The sequence below is a fragment of the Octopus sinensis genome, linkage group LG14, assembly GCF_006345805.1.
Source record: "Octopus sinensis linkage group LG14, ASM634580v1, whole genome shotgun sequence".
Lineage (NCBI taxonomy): Eukaryota > Metazoa > Mollusca > Cephalopoda > Octopoda > Octopodidae > Octopus > Octopus sinensis.
The window spans coordinates 61302272-61319787 of NC_043010.1; the positions used below are offsets into that span (position 1 = coordinate 61302272).

The following is a 17516-nucleotide window of genomic DNA, read 5'->3' on the forward strand; positions in this document are numbered from 1 at the left end:
CATCTTTATTAAAAATAAAAATCAATTTTTCTGACTCGCTTTCCCTCCTCTCACCAGATCATCTCTCGTTCCACACCCTCTTTTCTAAAACAGTTGATGTTTAATAAATAATTCACTTGTGATGATGGCGGTGGTGGAGGTGCTGCCAGCGCTGGTGGTTAGTGGCGGTGTCTGATTACCAGAAAACCAGAATTTGTTCAAAGAGGTCAGGCATTCTCTGGCTGACGACGGAGGTAATTCTCTTTATTGTACTATTTATACTTGCCTCCTTTTTACTTCCAGTCTTACCTTTGCTCCACGCCCATTCTTGCCTGCACACCAAACAGACATTACATATATATATATATATATGCATATACATATATATATGTGTGTGTATGTGTGCGCGAGCGCGTGTAGTCGATAGGTAAGGAGGTGAGCTACGGCACAGGGGGAAGTTTGTGGACGGAATGTTGTAGGCTAACATTTTTTTTTTCTTCTTTCTAACCAACAATGTTCCTGCAATGGGAGGTCGGCTGAAGCTAATTAAACTCTGTAGCGATGAAGTAGAGGGAAGTCTGGCAGGAGGAGGAGGAGGAGAAAGAGGGGAAAGATAGAGAGACAAGTAGGGAGGGGAAGAAATGACGGAACACTTCTCCTCTTCCTTCTCCCTTTTTCTTTTATGTTCCCTTTCCTTCTCCTTAGTTCTTCCACTTTGCCTTCTTTCATATCCTCATCCTTCCATCTCATTCTCATTCGCCTCCCCTTCCCCCTTCTCTGTTCCCATTTCTCTCTCTCTCTCTCTCTCTCTCTCCTTTCTGTTCCCTATTCATCTTACATCTGTATTGTGTTTCCTAGCCTCTCCTCTCACCATTCCCCTTCGACTTTAATCTCTATTCATAACGTCTTTCTTTCAATCGTTTCTTTTTATCCTCTCCTCCTCCTCCTCCTCCCACCATTCAATCTACTCTGCCATCACCTCCATCTCCCTCCCTCCCTTCCCCCCACACACACAGCCACACTATCCTCTCACCTCTCTCCCTCTATCTTCCCATCCTCTTTCTCTCTCGTCCCCCCCACTCCTCCCCCTCCTCGTCCCCCTCTATTATCTACACTTCTCTCACCCCTCACCCCCTCCCCTCAACCCCCCCCCTGCTGTCACTATTTGATAAATTATCTGATCTTAGTAAGTACTTTTCTGCTTACTAGTCTCCCCTCCACCTCTCTCTCTCACTTCCTACTCCTCCTCTCCCTCTCTTTACTTTTGTCTTCTGGGGAAGGGAGGGAGGGAGAGAGAGAGAGAGAGAGAAAGATAAAAAGAAAGAAGAAAGAATAACAGGAGAAAGGGGGGAGGGTGAAAAAAAGCCATTATAACAAATTACAAACACTTGCTACAGTAGTCAGCGAGTTGTTTTATTTTTAGATAGAGATACCAGCTCAAAATATGGACTGTATGTCTTAAGATGACACATCTCCTTCCCATACGTTACTGGGGAGGTTCTTGTGACTTTAGTCCATGGATGGATGGATGAGAATAGAAAAATCAACACCACGTCGATAATGATGATAACGATGACGATGATGATGATGATGATACGATGACGACGATGTTACGGCAAGTGTAGACCGAATGCAGATGCTTCCATCAGTCGGAATTGATGAGGTAAGCCAGAGTTTGTGATGTCTCTTACCTCTCTCTCCGTAAGTCTTATGCCTATATGCAAGGGAGGGTGTCCTGGAAACGAACCTTATATCTATCGAATCGAATCCAAATATCATAAAACTGGCGACGCTCCACACCAACTTACTTTCCTCTCTATCAAAAGCTTTCCGCAAGCCAACTCCCCCCCTCTTCTCTTCTCTTTTATATCTTTCTTTCTAAACTATAGTCTCTTTCGTTCACTGTTCCCTAAGCAGACCTCTCTCGGTGTGTTTCCCCTCTACGCCTTATTTAGCTACAAACAACTAAATCGTACTCGAGTGGCAAGAACTTATATAAATTTGCTGCAAACTGACTAAAACAAAACATGTTTTGGTTAAAACTGAAAAGAAGAAAAAAGAAGCTTCTCTCCTCTCCTCGCCCCCCCCCCTCCATGCGCGCCTGTTCTCCACATACCTACCTACCTACCTACCTACCTCGGTTCTCTGACATCTACTAATTTGACCATCTTCTTCCACACACACCAATAACTATACTGAGCGACATGTTACTTTTTTCGAAAAAGAAAAAAGGGAAGAGAGAAAAAAAAAAAAGACCATTCTCACAGGACAAACCATTCAACTTGGCGCTTTGAATTCTGACCTTTGCTTATTAGTAATTTTGCTTTATCACTATTTTGTCCTGATTGTCGACCAACAAGGGATCGACCAGGAGGAGATGGTGAGGGGGGGGGGGACAGAGAAAAGGAAAGGCCACCATCACCACCACCACCTCCACCACCTCAACTATCACCAATTAAGACATCATTATCACTCGATGCTGACTAACTAAACAGATTTCAGACACCATCCCTCACCATCAACCTACCGCTACGTTGTTTTTTTTTTTTTAAATATGTTTTTTTCTTACCTCCAATGTTTCATCATCGTTTTCCGTACTAAGTTTATATGTATATTATTGGTGTATTTCACTGCCTCCATCAAGACTTGTAAACCGTGCTGGGCCTGGACATTTTCAGAGGAGGGGTGGTGGGTAGGAGGGTTTGTATTGGAACTGACTAAACACAGGGGGGGTAGGGTGAGAGAGACTATTGAACAGAGACTGATGTGTGTGTGTTTTATTTGATTGGTAAGACGCATTTAAATGGAGTACAAAGCATCGCTGTAAAAAATATATGTAGGTATGTGTGTGTACGTGTATAAATATATGCATGCGTATATATATATACATATATATGTGTGTGTGTGCGTCTGTCTGTGTGTATATATGGGTAACAGGGGTATCGCTTTTCGTCCCGTCAGCAGAACTTAAGTAGAAATTCAAGTCGAAGCAACCAAAAGTATTTCAGATACTGTATTGTATGGAAAATAAATTATAATACGGAGTGGTGGATTTTTTTTTTTCCCCCTTTCTTCTTTCTTTTATTCTCAGTTCAATCTGTGTCATTTCCCGTCACCAGAAAATCTCATTACACACACCACACTCACTCGCAGATCATTTGTTAAGGTTTAGTGGAAATGCCTTCTCGGCGGACATTAATTATATAATTAATAGATATAAGTTGCACATAAAAACGAATATTGTTATAAGGGGGGGGAAAGAGAATAATTTTGACTTTTATCAAGTTTGTACTGGAAACAGGTACAACAGAGTTGCAAATTGACATGATTTCCTTGCCATCTGTCCTGGCTTGCTTTAAATAACTCTGACCCAACCGTAACTTATTCCTTTCCCATCGTCACATACGTTAAACAATCTGTTTTGACAATTATAGCCGACTGTAGATAGCTTTCAAGGAATAAGTAAATGTTTATCTGGAATTTCCGCTGACTTAATTAAATCAGCTTGACATGTAGTTTTGTTGATAGCGCAGTTTGAAGCTTCAGTTACCATGTGGTTAAGGTATGCTATACTTTGCTGAAGCTAGAGAAATCTTACATATACCAACAATTAGTAAGTACCTTTGCAGAAGTTAGTGGAGCTGTGGGGTTACTACTTATGTTATGCAATTAGAGTTGCTGTATTCTGTTAGATTTTATCAAGAATAGATCGTGATATTTAGCAAATATTCAGTGTCCTTAAAAATGTTGGTTAGAAGGGGATAGGTTAAGCGTTAAGGGAGTTTATGAAGGAGCTTATAACTTCTTTCAATTGAATATTTCGTACCATAGTGCAGTGTTTCAAGTCACAGACGATCTTTTCACTGACTGAAGCTCTGTGGTAACGTCTTAAGGCATGGACACACGGAGCATTTATCCGGAGACCCCACGGTTTACGCTTATAGAAATCCGTGGGGTCCCTAGGGAAATACTCAGCTTATTTACGTATGTTGTAGGTTGTAATCTAAGCAGTTTTGTAATACTGTTAAAGACATCCCTAGAGATACGGACGAGGTCAATTAATTCTGAGCTGGTTTACTGTTTGGGACTGGCACATAGGTAGCTTTTAGCTATAGATCATCCTCAATCAAGCAGATGATCTATGACCAAAACGATTCCATCCATGACCACCCTTTACTATCCGTTTTCATAAATTTTTGTTAACATTATGCAGGACTACATTATATAATGTGTCCTTGTACGATTTGAGGGAGATTCTGCGACTATTTCTTGGTGGGCGATCAAACATGATAGGCTCCGTCGTTAGTTCGTAGAGTGGTTTAGTCCTGTATCAGCCCTGATTGAGCAGATTTTATGATTAAAGCCAATCCAACTGTGAGCACCGCGCCATTTTAGAGGAGTAGTACTGTATTAAACCAATGTCTCCTTTCCTTATTTAAGACACTTGAATACGATTCCAGGGAGATTTGCTTGTTACTTCTAATAAGTCGAGTAAAAGCTAACTTCTGTATTTAGTATTTTGCTGTTGTACACTGTTTGTAAATAACTCCTGGATGGTGAATTCAATAGAAGAGCCGGCTATCTTTTCTGGTCCACTAATTGTATCCATCCGTAACAGTGGACTGGCGGGCGATGTGGAATTGGATACCTCGTTCAATATCTCTTGGGGTAATATCTGTTTTGTCTGGTTTTGCATTGGCCGGATTGGGGTTTGTGGAGTTGTTTTGTAGAGATTGAGGTTGTGTCGAAAGAGCGAGGATAGTATTTGATGTTGCGTCTGTCGCTCTTATTGAATAAACCTAGATCAAGGCTGATCCATTCCCTCCATGACTACTCCACGTGTTGTTGTTTTTTTTCACACAGTGCATATAAAACTACATTATCCACTATGTTATTTTTTTTCTAAAACGGGAGGATGTGATTTGAGGGCAATTCAGCTGTTATATCAGGCAAGTTAAACGCTTATGTGGAGGCTTCTTCGTAGGTCCGCGAGTGGGTTAGGATAGTGTTTGCCGCCTATGGATGTTGTGTGAGTTGGGACAGTGTTTATCAATGGCTCAGGACAATATCTAATATATGTAGACAACATCAAACATTGTATGGTTGCATCTGTTGAGTTCTCTCGGCTTTCAAACTGGAGATGATATAAGTGTTATGTTTTTCTTACTTTCGGTTAGCAGACTGTAACCATGCTGGAGCAATACCACCAGGGTTTCCTTTTTACCATATCAACCCTAGTACTTATTTCAACCTGGTATTTATATTAGCAGTTTTATTTACCAAACTACTAAGTCCCAATTTTTCCACACAGTATTGCTTTTACAAAGACAAATGTATATTCTCTCACCCCCTCTCTCTCTCTCTTTAATATATATATATATCAACAGGCTTCTATATAGTTTCTGACGACCAAATTCCAGCCTTAAGAATTGGTGAATCTGAGGCTACTGTAAAAGACACTTGTTTGAAGAAGTAGCTATTATTATTATTATTATTATTATTATTATTAAACGATGAACTAAAAATACCGGTGTCAGTGTAACCGACTCACCCCTTCTCTCACAATTTCAGGCCTTGTGCCTATAATGGAAAGGATTATTATTATTATTGCACGCTTCTATTTCTCCAACCCCCACATTGTACCGTTCCCAATGTATTTTTGTGAACCCTTAGTAGTAAACAAAGAAAGCGTTATTGACTCAGGCGGTGAGCGGGTAGAATCGCCAGCAGACCGGACAAAGTGCTGAGTGGCATTTCGTCCGTCCTTACGTTCCGAGTTGTTCAAATTCCGCCGAGGTCAACTTCCTCTTTCATCCTTTCGCGGTCGATGAAATAACAACCAGTTGAGGAGTCGGGGGTCGGTGTAATCGGCAATCCACCTACCCACCCATCCCAAATTTCAGGCTTTGTGCTTATAGTAGAAAAGACTACTATATATAATAAAAGACCACTATATAATATAAAAGACTACTATATAATAGAAAGAGTTGTCCAGGTATATAAATACGTATTCCAGTATACAAACATATACATTCACAAATATATAGTTTGCTTCTAAGAAACCATTCTATTTAAAATTGTTTTTAGAAAAATGGCGGCGGGGTGGTTACAAAAAGAATGTGTGTTGTGTGTGTGTGCAAGCATCTGACCGGGTGTATATTGTCTAAATGTGTATGCACGTCTGTGATTTATATTTTAATAGTTTGGTGTGAAGGCAGGGGCTGTTTCTTTAGCTTTTGCGAAGACTTTTAAGATCATCCAGCTGTAAATAACTGAGATCATTGTAGTTGCAATGAAGTAAAGACTGAATGAAGAGATGTGTGGACCAGCGGTTGTTGTTGTCGTTAAGTAAGGGTGATTAGGTGATGGTCTAGGGCTTAGGGGCAGGAGACCCCAGACCTTGGAAAGAAAAAACTTTGGTCGTCTTGTAGTCAAGGGCTCTTCGTTGACGCCCGACACCACTGGGAGGTGGCCCTCGAAGTCGCTGGAAATGGAGATCTCCAGGTCCAAATTCTTGAACGACTGGACCAGAGGTTGGAGTGTGAGGGCAAACAACTTTATGCCAAACAACCAGGTGAACCTCTTTTTGAGTTCACTGTTTGATGTGTGTATGAGTATTAGCCTCAGCGTCTCAGATGTAGGGTCTCGCTTGAACTTGGTAATAGGTTAAAAGTTGTTAGAAGCTGAAGTACTTTCCCAACTTCGAAGAAGCCGGTCGGTAATAAATCTAATGAGACCTTTTTTGTGATTTTGTGGGTTTCAGTAGTATGTTGTTCATGTTTAAACCTTCAGCATTTTAAAGTGGCCATATCTAACCTACTTTATGTTGGAACTGGTCAGATCTGGTCTCTCATACCTATTCTACAATGTCATTCTAAAAATATATAATCACATGACCAAAATTTCAAAGCTATGACATAATGTATAATTAATTCAAAACAATTTGAATAAATAAGCCAGTGCTGGTGGCACGTAAAAAGCACCATCTGAACGTGGCCATTGTCAGCACCGCCTCGACTGGCTTCTGTGCCGGTGGCACATAAAAAGCACCATCCGAACGTGGCCATTGCCAGCCTTTCCTGGCACCTGTGCCGGTGGCATGTAAAAAGCACCCACTACACTCACGGAGTGGTTGGCATTAGGAAGGGCATCCAGCTGTAGAAACACTGCCAGATCAGATTGGAGCCTGGTGCAGCCTCCTGGCTTCCCAGACCCCGGTCGAACCATCCAACCCATGCTAGCACGGAAAACAGACATTAAACGATGATGATGATGATTTGATAGAGTAATGTTTAGAGTTTTATGGAGTGTTGTATTGTTTTTTTTTTTGATGTTTGTGTATCAAACTTTTGTCTAACGAATGTGTGTTTTGTCTTTATTACAGATCCGTAACTATGTGAATGTCCAGTGTCCAACCGGACTCTAAGAAATGTCCAACTCTGACATAACATCTCAACACATCCACAGGAATTATTTCTCACTGACGTCGATATAAAACTGATCCCCACCAAACCATAAAGCTGGAGAAGTTTCCATCAGTATCCTTGACCCCCTTTCTCACCACTCCCTCCTTGCCCCAACTCATTATGGAGACCCCTATGAGCAATGAAAAACTGATGCATGCTGATTTCTATGGTAAACAGTTTTCACCAGCCCCAACTTTGCAAACGCAAAGAATAAGCCACATTTGTGACAAATTGATTCATACTGATATGTACGGGGTCAAAGACTTCCCACAAAGGCATAATCTTTCCATGCAAAGTATTCCTCACATTCTGGATAAACCTCTCTACCATCCAGAATTCGTGCCAAGGCATCATGGCTTCCAAATGCAGACCATTCCCTCCCACATCCCTGATAAATCGTTCCATCACAGCATGGTTACATATGCGAAAGAGTTCAGTCCAACACAGAACACTCTACCTTCGCCCAAACTGTTGACCCACATGGTTGACAAGTCCCCTGTTCATTCCACCAGCCCCCTACAGTCTAACAAACAGTTCCTCAGTCCCACACATTCTTCAGTACCACTACAGTCTCCTAAAATGCCTACAATGATGGACAAGATCTTTCCAGATGGTGGCCTTCTTGACAGTAGTGTGAGTGATGGTAAACAGTATTCTCACCCTCACAGATTGCAGTCGCCTATGGAGAAGAGTTACCATAGCAACGAGTCACATAGGAACAGCCCGTTGCCATGTGACAAGCAGCTGTCACACCAACTTGACCTGCAGTCTTCATCAAAGCTGAGCCCAGTGATGGCGAAACAATACTCTGACCCGATGCTTTACCACAAGTCTTTCTTGACGGAGAGTAGCCATCTTTCAGAGGCAAGCCGTAACCAATGCCAGGAGAACTGCCATGGCCACACTGTTGCCGGGGGTAACAACAGTGGGGGCAGCCATGGGTTACACACTCATAAAACTACTTCCGGTATGTCTGACAAAGCATACCACCATCAACAACAACATCATCATCATAGCAGTGGCAGAAGCAGCAGCAGCAGCAGTAGTAGTAACAGTGGTAACACCCCCTCGTATATTCCGTCAGATCACACCAACCCCTCTACACCGAAGCCCCCGGACAAGATGTACCCCCAGCACGGATCAGTGAGCATGTCTCCGAAGCTTTACTCTCCGAACCACCACAGCAATATGCAGCCACAGAAAAGCTACCTTCACAATATCATCACCAGCAGCAGTAGTAGTGGTAGTGGTAGTAGTAGTAGCAATAGTAGTAGTGGTGGTGGTGGTGGTGGTGGTGGCGGTGGTGGTGGCGATGGTGGTGGTGGTAGGGGTATGAACTGCAGTAATTCCATAACTCCTCCGACCATTACCTCTCCTAGTAGTGCCAGTGTCCCCAGCAGCAGTCCGGCCCCTTTGAGGACCGACAGCATTGTTGCTAAGCAACCCTACGAAAGCAGCATCCATGATGAACAACAGCAACAACAACAACAGCAGCAGAAACATCACAAGCAACATCAGCATAAGCAACACCAACACAAACAACATCGACACAAGCATCACAACAAGCATCATCATCAACAACAACAGCCTCAGCTACAACAACAACAACAAATACATGTACAACAGCAACAGCAACAACAGATTCAGGCACAACAACAAATACATGTACAACAGCAACTGCAACAACAGCAACAGCTTCAGACGCAGCAACAACTCCAGGTGCAGCAGCTGCAAATGCAACAACAACAACAGCTGCAAGCACAACAAATACAACAACAACAGCAACTTCAAGTTCAACAACAACTCCAAACACAACAGCAGCAGCAGCAGCAACAACAACTACAAGCACAGCAACAACAACAGTTGCAGGCTCAGCAGCAGCAACAACAATTGCAAGCACAACAACAACAACAGAGGCAGCTGCAAGCGCAGCAACAACAGCTGCAAGATGAACAACATTCACCACAGCAAACACAGAAAGCGCATGATCGCCATCAACACAAGCATCATCATCACCATCCACAACAACAACAACAACAGAAATCTCAGCAGGATCTACAAGAACAACAACAAGAACCGCAACCACAACAACAACAATACAGCAGTCTACAGAACGAAACCTCAAAATGTTACTCGCAGAACAGCGATTCCCAAGAACAAAGGGAAGACAGCAGCCCTCCAAAACAATCTCCCCACTTGCACCACCATCACCACCACCACCATCATCAACAGCACCATCACATTCATCATCACCATCATCATCACCATCTTCAAAACCTATCTGGGGGCTCCCTCCAGTCGGTAGGAGACACAAACCTAGATCTGAAAGATGTTACCAAAGAAGACCCTTGTGAGAAACCCTATGATTCTTTAACCTGTCAAATGACGAACCCCCAGAATTGTTCCGAATCTCTTGAGAAGCTCTACAACATGGATAACGAAGTCAATGAGAAGCCTTCGTTGACGTTACTCGAAGGTACCGACCAGATGTTGATGGTAGACGACAAGAAGCCGCTGCAGTCTATGTTGAACAATGAGATGGCTGGTACTGACAGGCCATCTTCATCCTCAGTGAATGCGCAGCGTTATCACTGTGACTTTTGTGGAAAACAGTTTGCACAAAAGTATGTGCTGCAGATGCACAGACGAACGCATACAGGGGAGAAACCGTTCCAATGCGATTTCTGCATTCAGCGGTTTGCTCGTAAGGACACGTTACAAATCCATCGAAGAATCCACACCGGTGAGACACCGTTCCAGTGTGACAAGTGCCCTAAACAATTTGCTCAGGCAGGGAAACTTCAGAAACACAAAAAGCGTTGCCATAACGGCCAGGCCAATTCTGTGACGGGCAACACTCAGAAGTCATTAACGCCTCGGTCACAGAATCCAAAGAAAAGAATCTCCGTCACATGTGACATTTGTTTGAAACAGTTTGCTCATCGAGATTACTTAACGATCCATAAAAGGTCACACACTGGAGAGCGACCGTTTGGGTGTGAATTCTGCCCACAGCGGTTCACTCGCAGGGACATGTTGCAAGTCCACCGTCGGACTCACACTGGAGAGAAGCCTTTTGAGTGTCCCATTTGTTTCAAGCGTTTTGCACAGAGAGATAAGCTGCACATACACTCGAGGGTGCATTCAGGGGAGAAACCTTATAAATGTCAGTTGTGTTCGAAACAGTTTTCTCAGCGTAACACCCTGGTTGGCCACTTAAGGTCGCACTCGGGAGATCGGCCATATCAGTGTGAAGTATGTTTGCGGAGGTTTGCCCAAAGGGATTACTTACGGGTACACACACGATCCCACACTGGGGAGAAACCCTACGGATGTGATTTCTGCATCCAGCGCTTCTCTCGCAGGGACACATTGCAAATTCACCGCCGTATTCACACCGGGGAGAAGCCATTCCGTTGTAACTTCTGTGGCAAAGAGTTTGCTCAGACAGACAAGTTGCGACGACACAAACGAACTCATCCCGAGTTGAAACAAGAGATCAATGCTGGTAACAACAACAACAAAGCCAACAATGGCAACACTGCAGCTGCAACTGGCAACTACGATAGCGCGGCAGCAGCTGCAGTCGCTGCAATTACAAGTGGCGTAGACAGCGACGGCAGTAAACCTATGTTGGTCCCAGTAAAGACTATTGATGAGTATTTACCTGTAAATAACTATTTGTGGCTGTTGTAAGACACCAGCCAGCGCATGGGAACTGCTAACACGCATACAGGACATATATACGTACATATATGTACACACACATACACACCTTGAACGACAGTAGAACTGTATACACTTTAATATTTTTCACAAGTGTTTATATAGATAATCTATAAGCAATCCTATGTTTTATTCTCGCCCCCCTCCCTCTCTCTCTCTCTCTCCTTCCCCTCTCCCCCCTCCCTTCCTTTCTGCCATCAGTGTGTATCAGACATGACATATCTTTGGATAAATATCCTCTCATTTTAGTAATTCCTGCTTCAAGATGCGGTCTATGGCCAGACTAGTTCCACCTCCACCACCACCGCCACCGCCATTCTTGTAGTCTTCTAGTCAAGGGAAGACAACTCAGATCGAGTGACCAAAATTTTATTTAAATCTCTGTTTATTTTGTTTGAGATTTGAAATAAGCTAAAAACGGTGGCTGAGCTAGTAATATCGTCATACGCCTTAGCAATAACACACATTGCTTTCTATGACATCTTTGTACGCCTGACTAATTCTCAATGCATACTTTATATATATATATATCATGTGTGTATACATACATCTCTATCTATCTTTTTACCTACCTGTCTGTCTATCTACCTATGTATGTATATACATAAATATAAGAGAGTAACCACCATGTGGTCTACTCTAGCACTAAAAATAGATCCGCCAGGTTTCAGCGGATCTATTTTTAGTGCTAGAGTAGACCACATGGTGGTTACTCTCTTATATTTATGTATAAAATGTATCGTAATCCGGTTTTTTTTATGCACTAAGCCACTTGGTGTTAAATGGATGTACTATTAAATTAGTATCCAACTTTCTCACCCTCATTAGTTGATATATATGTATGTATATATATATATATATATATGTATGTATATATATATATATATATATGTATGTATATATATATATATATATATATATATATATATATATATATATGCGCATACACAAACACACATGCATACATATATATATACTCTCTGTCTCATACACACACATCTATATAGATAAATACTTCCAAAGCTGTTTTTATTTTCTCATTTCTACCCATAAATTCTCCCACTAAAACCTGTCCAATAAGTTCTGGTAATATCAAACAGTTCAATATTCTTCTTATTGATTTTCATTAAACCAAATACCCTACCCCACCCTACCCTATTCCACCTACTGCTTCTTTTCCCCTCGTTATAAAATTATCCAATTTCTTTAAACATTAATTACAAAAGTGAAAAAAGATCCACCTGTTCGTTAGAGTTGCTTATTAGCTTATCTGTTGCTTTCATTGCTGACATCTTGCAACTATGACGTGACCACCACAGAAGAAACCAAGTGGATTGTGCCATGCCAAGTGCATAGAATGGTGTTTTTTTTTCCTCCTTTTTTTTTCAACTCTGTCTCTTTCTTTGTTTTCCTTCCCTGCCTATATTTCCCAAAATGAGAGAGATCTTTGAAAATAGGTTCGTTTTGTCTGTCCGTAAGCAATATGACTCTCTAAAGTTTTAACTGAATTTTTAAAAATTATGTCTTTTGTTTATTTTTTCCAATATTTTGCTCTGGTGGGAAAAAAATGTCCTAAGTCTTCTTGGATTGTTGAAGACTGTGTTTTGTGTACCATGTGAAAGCTAAGCCATTTTGATGGAATCCGTCTCTTCTCAGAATGCTCTCTGTCACCAAAACTCATTGATTATAATGTGCAACTACAGTTGATATGGATATGTCTTGAGTGGAATGGATTTAGCTTTTGAAAATTTGGATATTTTGCAAGTCAGTTGTTGAGGTAACTATTTTCTTGGTTGACTGTCCATTTTACAGTAATTATTTAGTTGTGAAAAATGGCTGACCTCTATTTTTATCTGGGACTATTTGGAGCAAGCAGAGTAATATCTAGTGAACCATTTCCTATTTATTTTTGTTGTAGCAAGAATCCCTTGCTACTCCCCTCCATCCCCATCGTTCTTTATAAGTTATTATGTCACTCAGTGTTTGTCTACAAAAATCTTTTATATATCAGTAACAGTTAAATTATGCTGCACTGGTGAGGTCCAATAAGAGTGAAACATGTCTGGAGTTATCACTACATTGCCAAAGATTAGACTCACTCCTTATTCCACAACATATGTTTTATTTAAAGTTCACAATTGTGTTCTCTGTCTCTCTTGACTTAAGCTAATCATTAAAATAATGGCTTTTTTCCCCTCGTTAAGTCTGTAATTTTAATTAATTAACATTTCTTAGCCCACTAATAGTATATTAATAAGTATATTAGTTACTCTTTTACTTGTTTCAGTCATTTGACTGCGGCTATGCTGGAGCACCGCCTTTAGTTGAGCAAATCGACCCCGGAACTTATTCTTTGTAAGCCCAGTACTTATTCTATCGGTCTCTTTTGCCGAACCGCTAAGTGACGGGGACGTAAATACATCAGCATCGGTTGTCAAGCAATGCTAGGGGGACAAACACAGACACACACACACATACATATATATATACATATATACGACAGGCTTCTTTCAGTTTCCGTCTACCAAATCCACACACAAGGCTTTGGTCGGCCCGGGGCTATAGCAGAAGACACTTGCCCAAGATGCCACGCAGTGGGACTGAACCCGGAACCATGTGGTTGGTAAGCAAGCTACTTACCACACAGCCGCTCCTGCGCCTAGTTCCCAATTTACTATTTATTTTTACATAAGGCTCACATCCCTGAGGATTTACCCCCATTGAAGCTTTGTACATCAGATTTGACCTCTTGACTTTGATACCTCCTGATTCTCGTCAGTATAAATTAGAAGATACAACATTGAAAATAAACAAGTTTAGGGCTTAATTGAGAATGTATATATATATATATATATATGTGTGTGTGCATATTACTTATGTCATTCAATGCAAATAATAATGGTGAGAGTGTTTAGACAGACTTCTTAATGCTTTTACTCCAACATCGTCCACACACAAATCGCTCATTGACAAAGTAAAATATGATATTTTAGGATCATCGTTCCTTTACTAGTCCTTTAAATCTGGGTCTATTCCTTCTACTGGTCCCCTACAACTGAGTCTATCCCACTCCCATGCAATTTCCTGACATCTTTCATCCTTAACACAGAGAGATTCTCCTCTGCTGATGGCTAGCTCTGTCTCCTTGGTTACCATCACTAAGTCATACAGCTTTATCAATGAAGATGATTTAACAGATTATTGATATTTCTACAGAGACAAACTGTGTTCTAGAAACACTGTAGCAGAGAACTGAGAGTGAATGTAAATTATTTCTGTGGATCTGATATAGTAACAAGCCCATAGATATCACAATGATCACACCCAGACCAAATTCTGTTCACACACTTATTATATACACACGCATACTTCAAGATCCACATCATGATCAATGCCACAACACCAGAGAACCTTTGTTTATTAATTGTGTGTGTGTTGAATGCTGTATCACCAACGTACCCAAGTACGGGTTTTGAAACTTCACCAGAAGTACCTTTGATGTACTCATTATCACATGTGACTTTGATGCCACAGAATGGTGCCTACCTGACATTTCTGCAATGAAAATGGCACCAAGTTCCATGTAAACTGAAGTCTCGTGATTCAATGTTTAGAATGTGTGTGTAATTTATATCTGCGTGTATATATGTATTTATGTATGTAGAAATGGTTGATATGTACATATAATTTAATTTTTAAGTGCATGCTTATACACCCATATATACAAATATGTGTGTGTGTGTTTGCATATGTGTATGTATATATGTGTGTCTAAAGGAAAGCGTGTTCAAACCCTTGCTTCTTGGCTGAGTTTAGATCCTGAATCTTTTGTTTCATAGAATCTTTTTTGAAGTTTTTTTAATGCTACACGGGTCAAATGAATATTTGGAGAGAATAATATTGCTTATGTTTTCATATATATATGTGTATATATAAATATAAATATATATGTGTATATATAAATATATATATATATATATATATACACACACATATACATACAGGTACACCATTGATCTTCAGGAACCTTTGATACCAGAGCCATTCCAGATTACTACTGAAATCTGTGAACCAATGGTGGTCACACTCTGAATTAAATAAAATAAATAATATATGTTTCCTTCTCAAGCCATGCCAGGCTCCTGAGGGCTGGTTTCAATGGCGTAGAAATTCCCCTCCTGGACGGGACGATGGTCTGTCGCAGAATTACTAATTTTTGCCAGCTGAGTGGACTGGAGCAATGTGAAATGAAGTGTTTCACTCAAGAACACAACACATCACCTGGTCCAGGAATGGAAACCACAATCTTACAATCATGAGTCCAACACTCGAACCCCTAAGCCACGTACCTCCACTTCTAAATTAAACACTAATTTACTTACATAATTAAAATCAAATACAACCACCTGTTCATTAGCAGAAGCGATACAAGTTTTTTAACACTACTGTGTGTGGCAGTGGTCAACTATTCTGGTGGACATTGGAGTTTGAAGTTGCTGCTTTGATATTGATGCAGATCATAAAAGGCATCCGGAAAATCAGTGGTATACCTGTATGGACTCATATACACTGCATTGTACGTGTAATATATATATATATATATGTATGTATACACACACACACACACACTTTCATTCATGGACATATACTATATGAATTATTATATGTAGCACACACTCCTCTTTCTCTCCCCCATCTCTCTCTCTCTCTCAATATATATATATATACACACACACACACACGTATATACATGTATGTGCTGCATAGACACACTAAATTTTATTTTATGTGCTCCATATATTCATTGTGTGTGTATATATTGCATACATTTATGTATCTGCTGTGTAATATACAAGATATGTTTTTATAAATATATATATACCCAACATGTTTGTGTTGTGTGTGTGTGTGTGTGTCACATGCCATCAAATGATATCTCAGGGGTCATAATGCTATATTCATATATACGCATACATTAAACACACAAAACTTTTACATATACACCCACTCGCATCCACACACTCTTAGTTTCACACAAACACACACACACAATTTAATACTGTTTACAGCTTTTTGTTTGTTTGTTTTTTTCTTTCTTCTACTAAAGCTGATATCTCCCTAAGGGATTTTATAGTAACTAACCCCTGCCTGCCTCTGGTAGACAAGGATGTTATCAGCTTGCATTATGGGTAATTTTCAGACCTTGATATAAATCAGTTTCTAAAAATTACATAACCCTACATTCTAAGGTTATCCTATAGTAGTAGTAGTAATAATAATAATAATAATAATAATCATTTAAGGCACAAGGCCTGCAATTTTGGCTGGTACCTTATTTTATCAACCCAGGAGGTATGAAAGGTAAAGTTGACCTTGGCAGAATTTGAACTTGAGCAAAATGCTGGAACAAATAGCTCAAGGTGTTTTTTTTCTAATGTTCCAGTGATTCTGTTTGCATGCTGCCATTATATAATAATAATAATATAATAATAATAATGGTAATGATTATACTATGTTATCACAAATATTTGATGTTTGATAAGTTTACTGAAAGGAGTTAAATGAAAGCCTAAACCTTGGGCTTCACTCAAGGCAAAAAAATATATTATTTGAAGAAATTGATTAATAAAAGAAGAATAATGAAATCACACCTCCACCTGCCCACCCCCCTTGATTACCCCCTCCCCCACTACCTTGAAATTACATCTGAAAAATCTCAAAATAAAATCCTGGGGAAAATGAAAAACAAAATTCCAGGGAAAAAAAAAACCCCCACAAAAAAACAAAGCAAAACTTGTAAATTGATAAAATAAAAGTAACAGTTGATTATATTTCATGTATGTAAACGAATCCCTTCTCATTTCTGTCCCCTCTTCTAAAACTCATTAATTACTAGTCATCTTTGTGACACTTTTAAAATTCTCAGGATACATCTGTCAAAAAAAAACATTAAAAGAAACCATCCAAGCGACGGTATTTGACCGGTCAAAACTGGTTTTTATAATGGCTGAACTCAAAAGTTTTGCACTTTGAAGCAATTTTCAGTGATTTTTTTTTCTTTTAAAACTTTTCTTCTTTTTAATTTTTACTGTTTTATTTGTTAATTTTTTAATTATTTATTTATATATTATTTATTTTTATTTTTGCCTCTTTTTAGAAAAAAACAACTTTTTGTTTATTAACAAAATATTTTATGTAACCAATTTTTATTCTCTCTATCTCTCTCTCTCAATCTTTCAATATCACAACAACAGCAAAAATGATTTCACTCTGATCTGCTCTACAGAAAAACAAAAACATTTCCTCTCCCCAACTTCCTCCAAACCTATTAAACCAGCCTTAATT

The 17516-nt window shown here is 40.0% G+C and overlaps 2 protein-coding genes across 3 annotated transcripts in view; one reads left to right on the plus strand and one right to left on the minus strand.

Annotated features, from left to right (window-relative positions):
• The window catches only part of LOC115218826 (gastrula zinc finger protein XlCGF26.1-like), a 30750-nt gene extending 28087 nt beyond the window's left edge, over nucleotides 1–2663 (minus strand). Inside the window, exon 1 of the mRNA XM_036509335.1 lies at nucleotides 2549–2663. The gene's annotated coding sequence lies outside the window, so the exon portion shown is untranslated. The remainder of the gene's footprint in view (nucleotides 1–2548) is intronic.
• On the plus strand, nucleotides 101–11789 carry LOC115219437 (zinc finger protein 845-like). 2 transcript variants are annotated; one of them, XM_036509315.1, is made up of 2 exons: nucleotides 101–233; nucleotides 7364–11789. In XM_036509315.1, exon 2 carries the CDS (start codon nucleotides 7566–7568, stop codon nucleotides 11139–11141), a length of 3576 nt encoding a protein of 1191 aa, XP_036365208.1. In that variant the 5' UTR covers nucleotides 101–233; nucleotides 7364–7565; the 3' UTR covers nucleotides 11142–11789. The 2 variants fall into 2 exon arrangements, with proteins under 2 accessions (XP_036365208.1, XP_036365207.1); XM_036509314.1 differs by lacking the exon at nucleotides 101–233 and adding an exon at nucleotides 1251–1642.
• Nucleotides 11790–17516: the final 5727 nt, after the last annotated feature.

What these genes read in the sequence shown, in the direction of transcription:
- LOC115219437 (XM_036509315.1), top strand. Translation starts at nt 7,566, where the DNA reads ATGGAGACCCCTATGAGCAATGAAAAACTGATGCATGCTGATTTCTAT.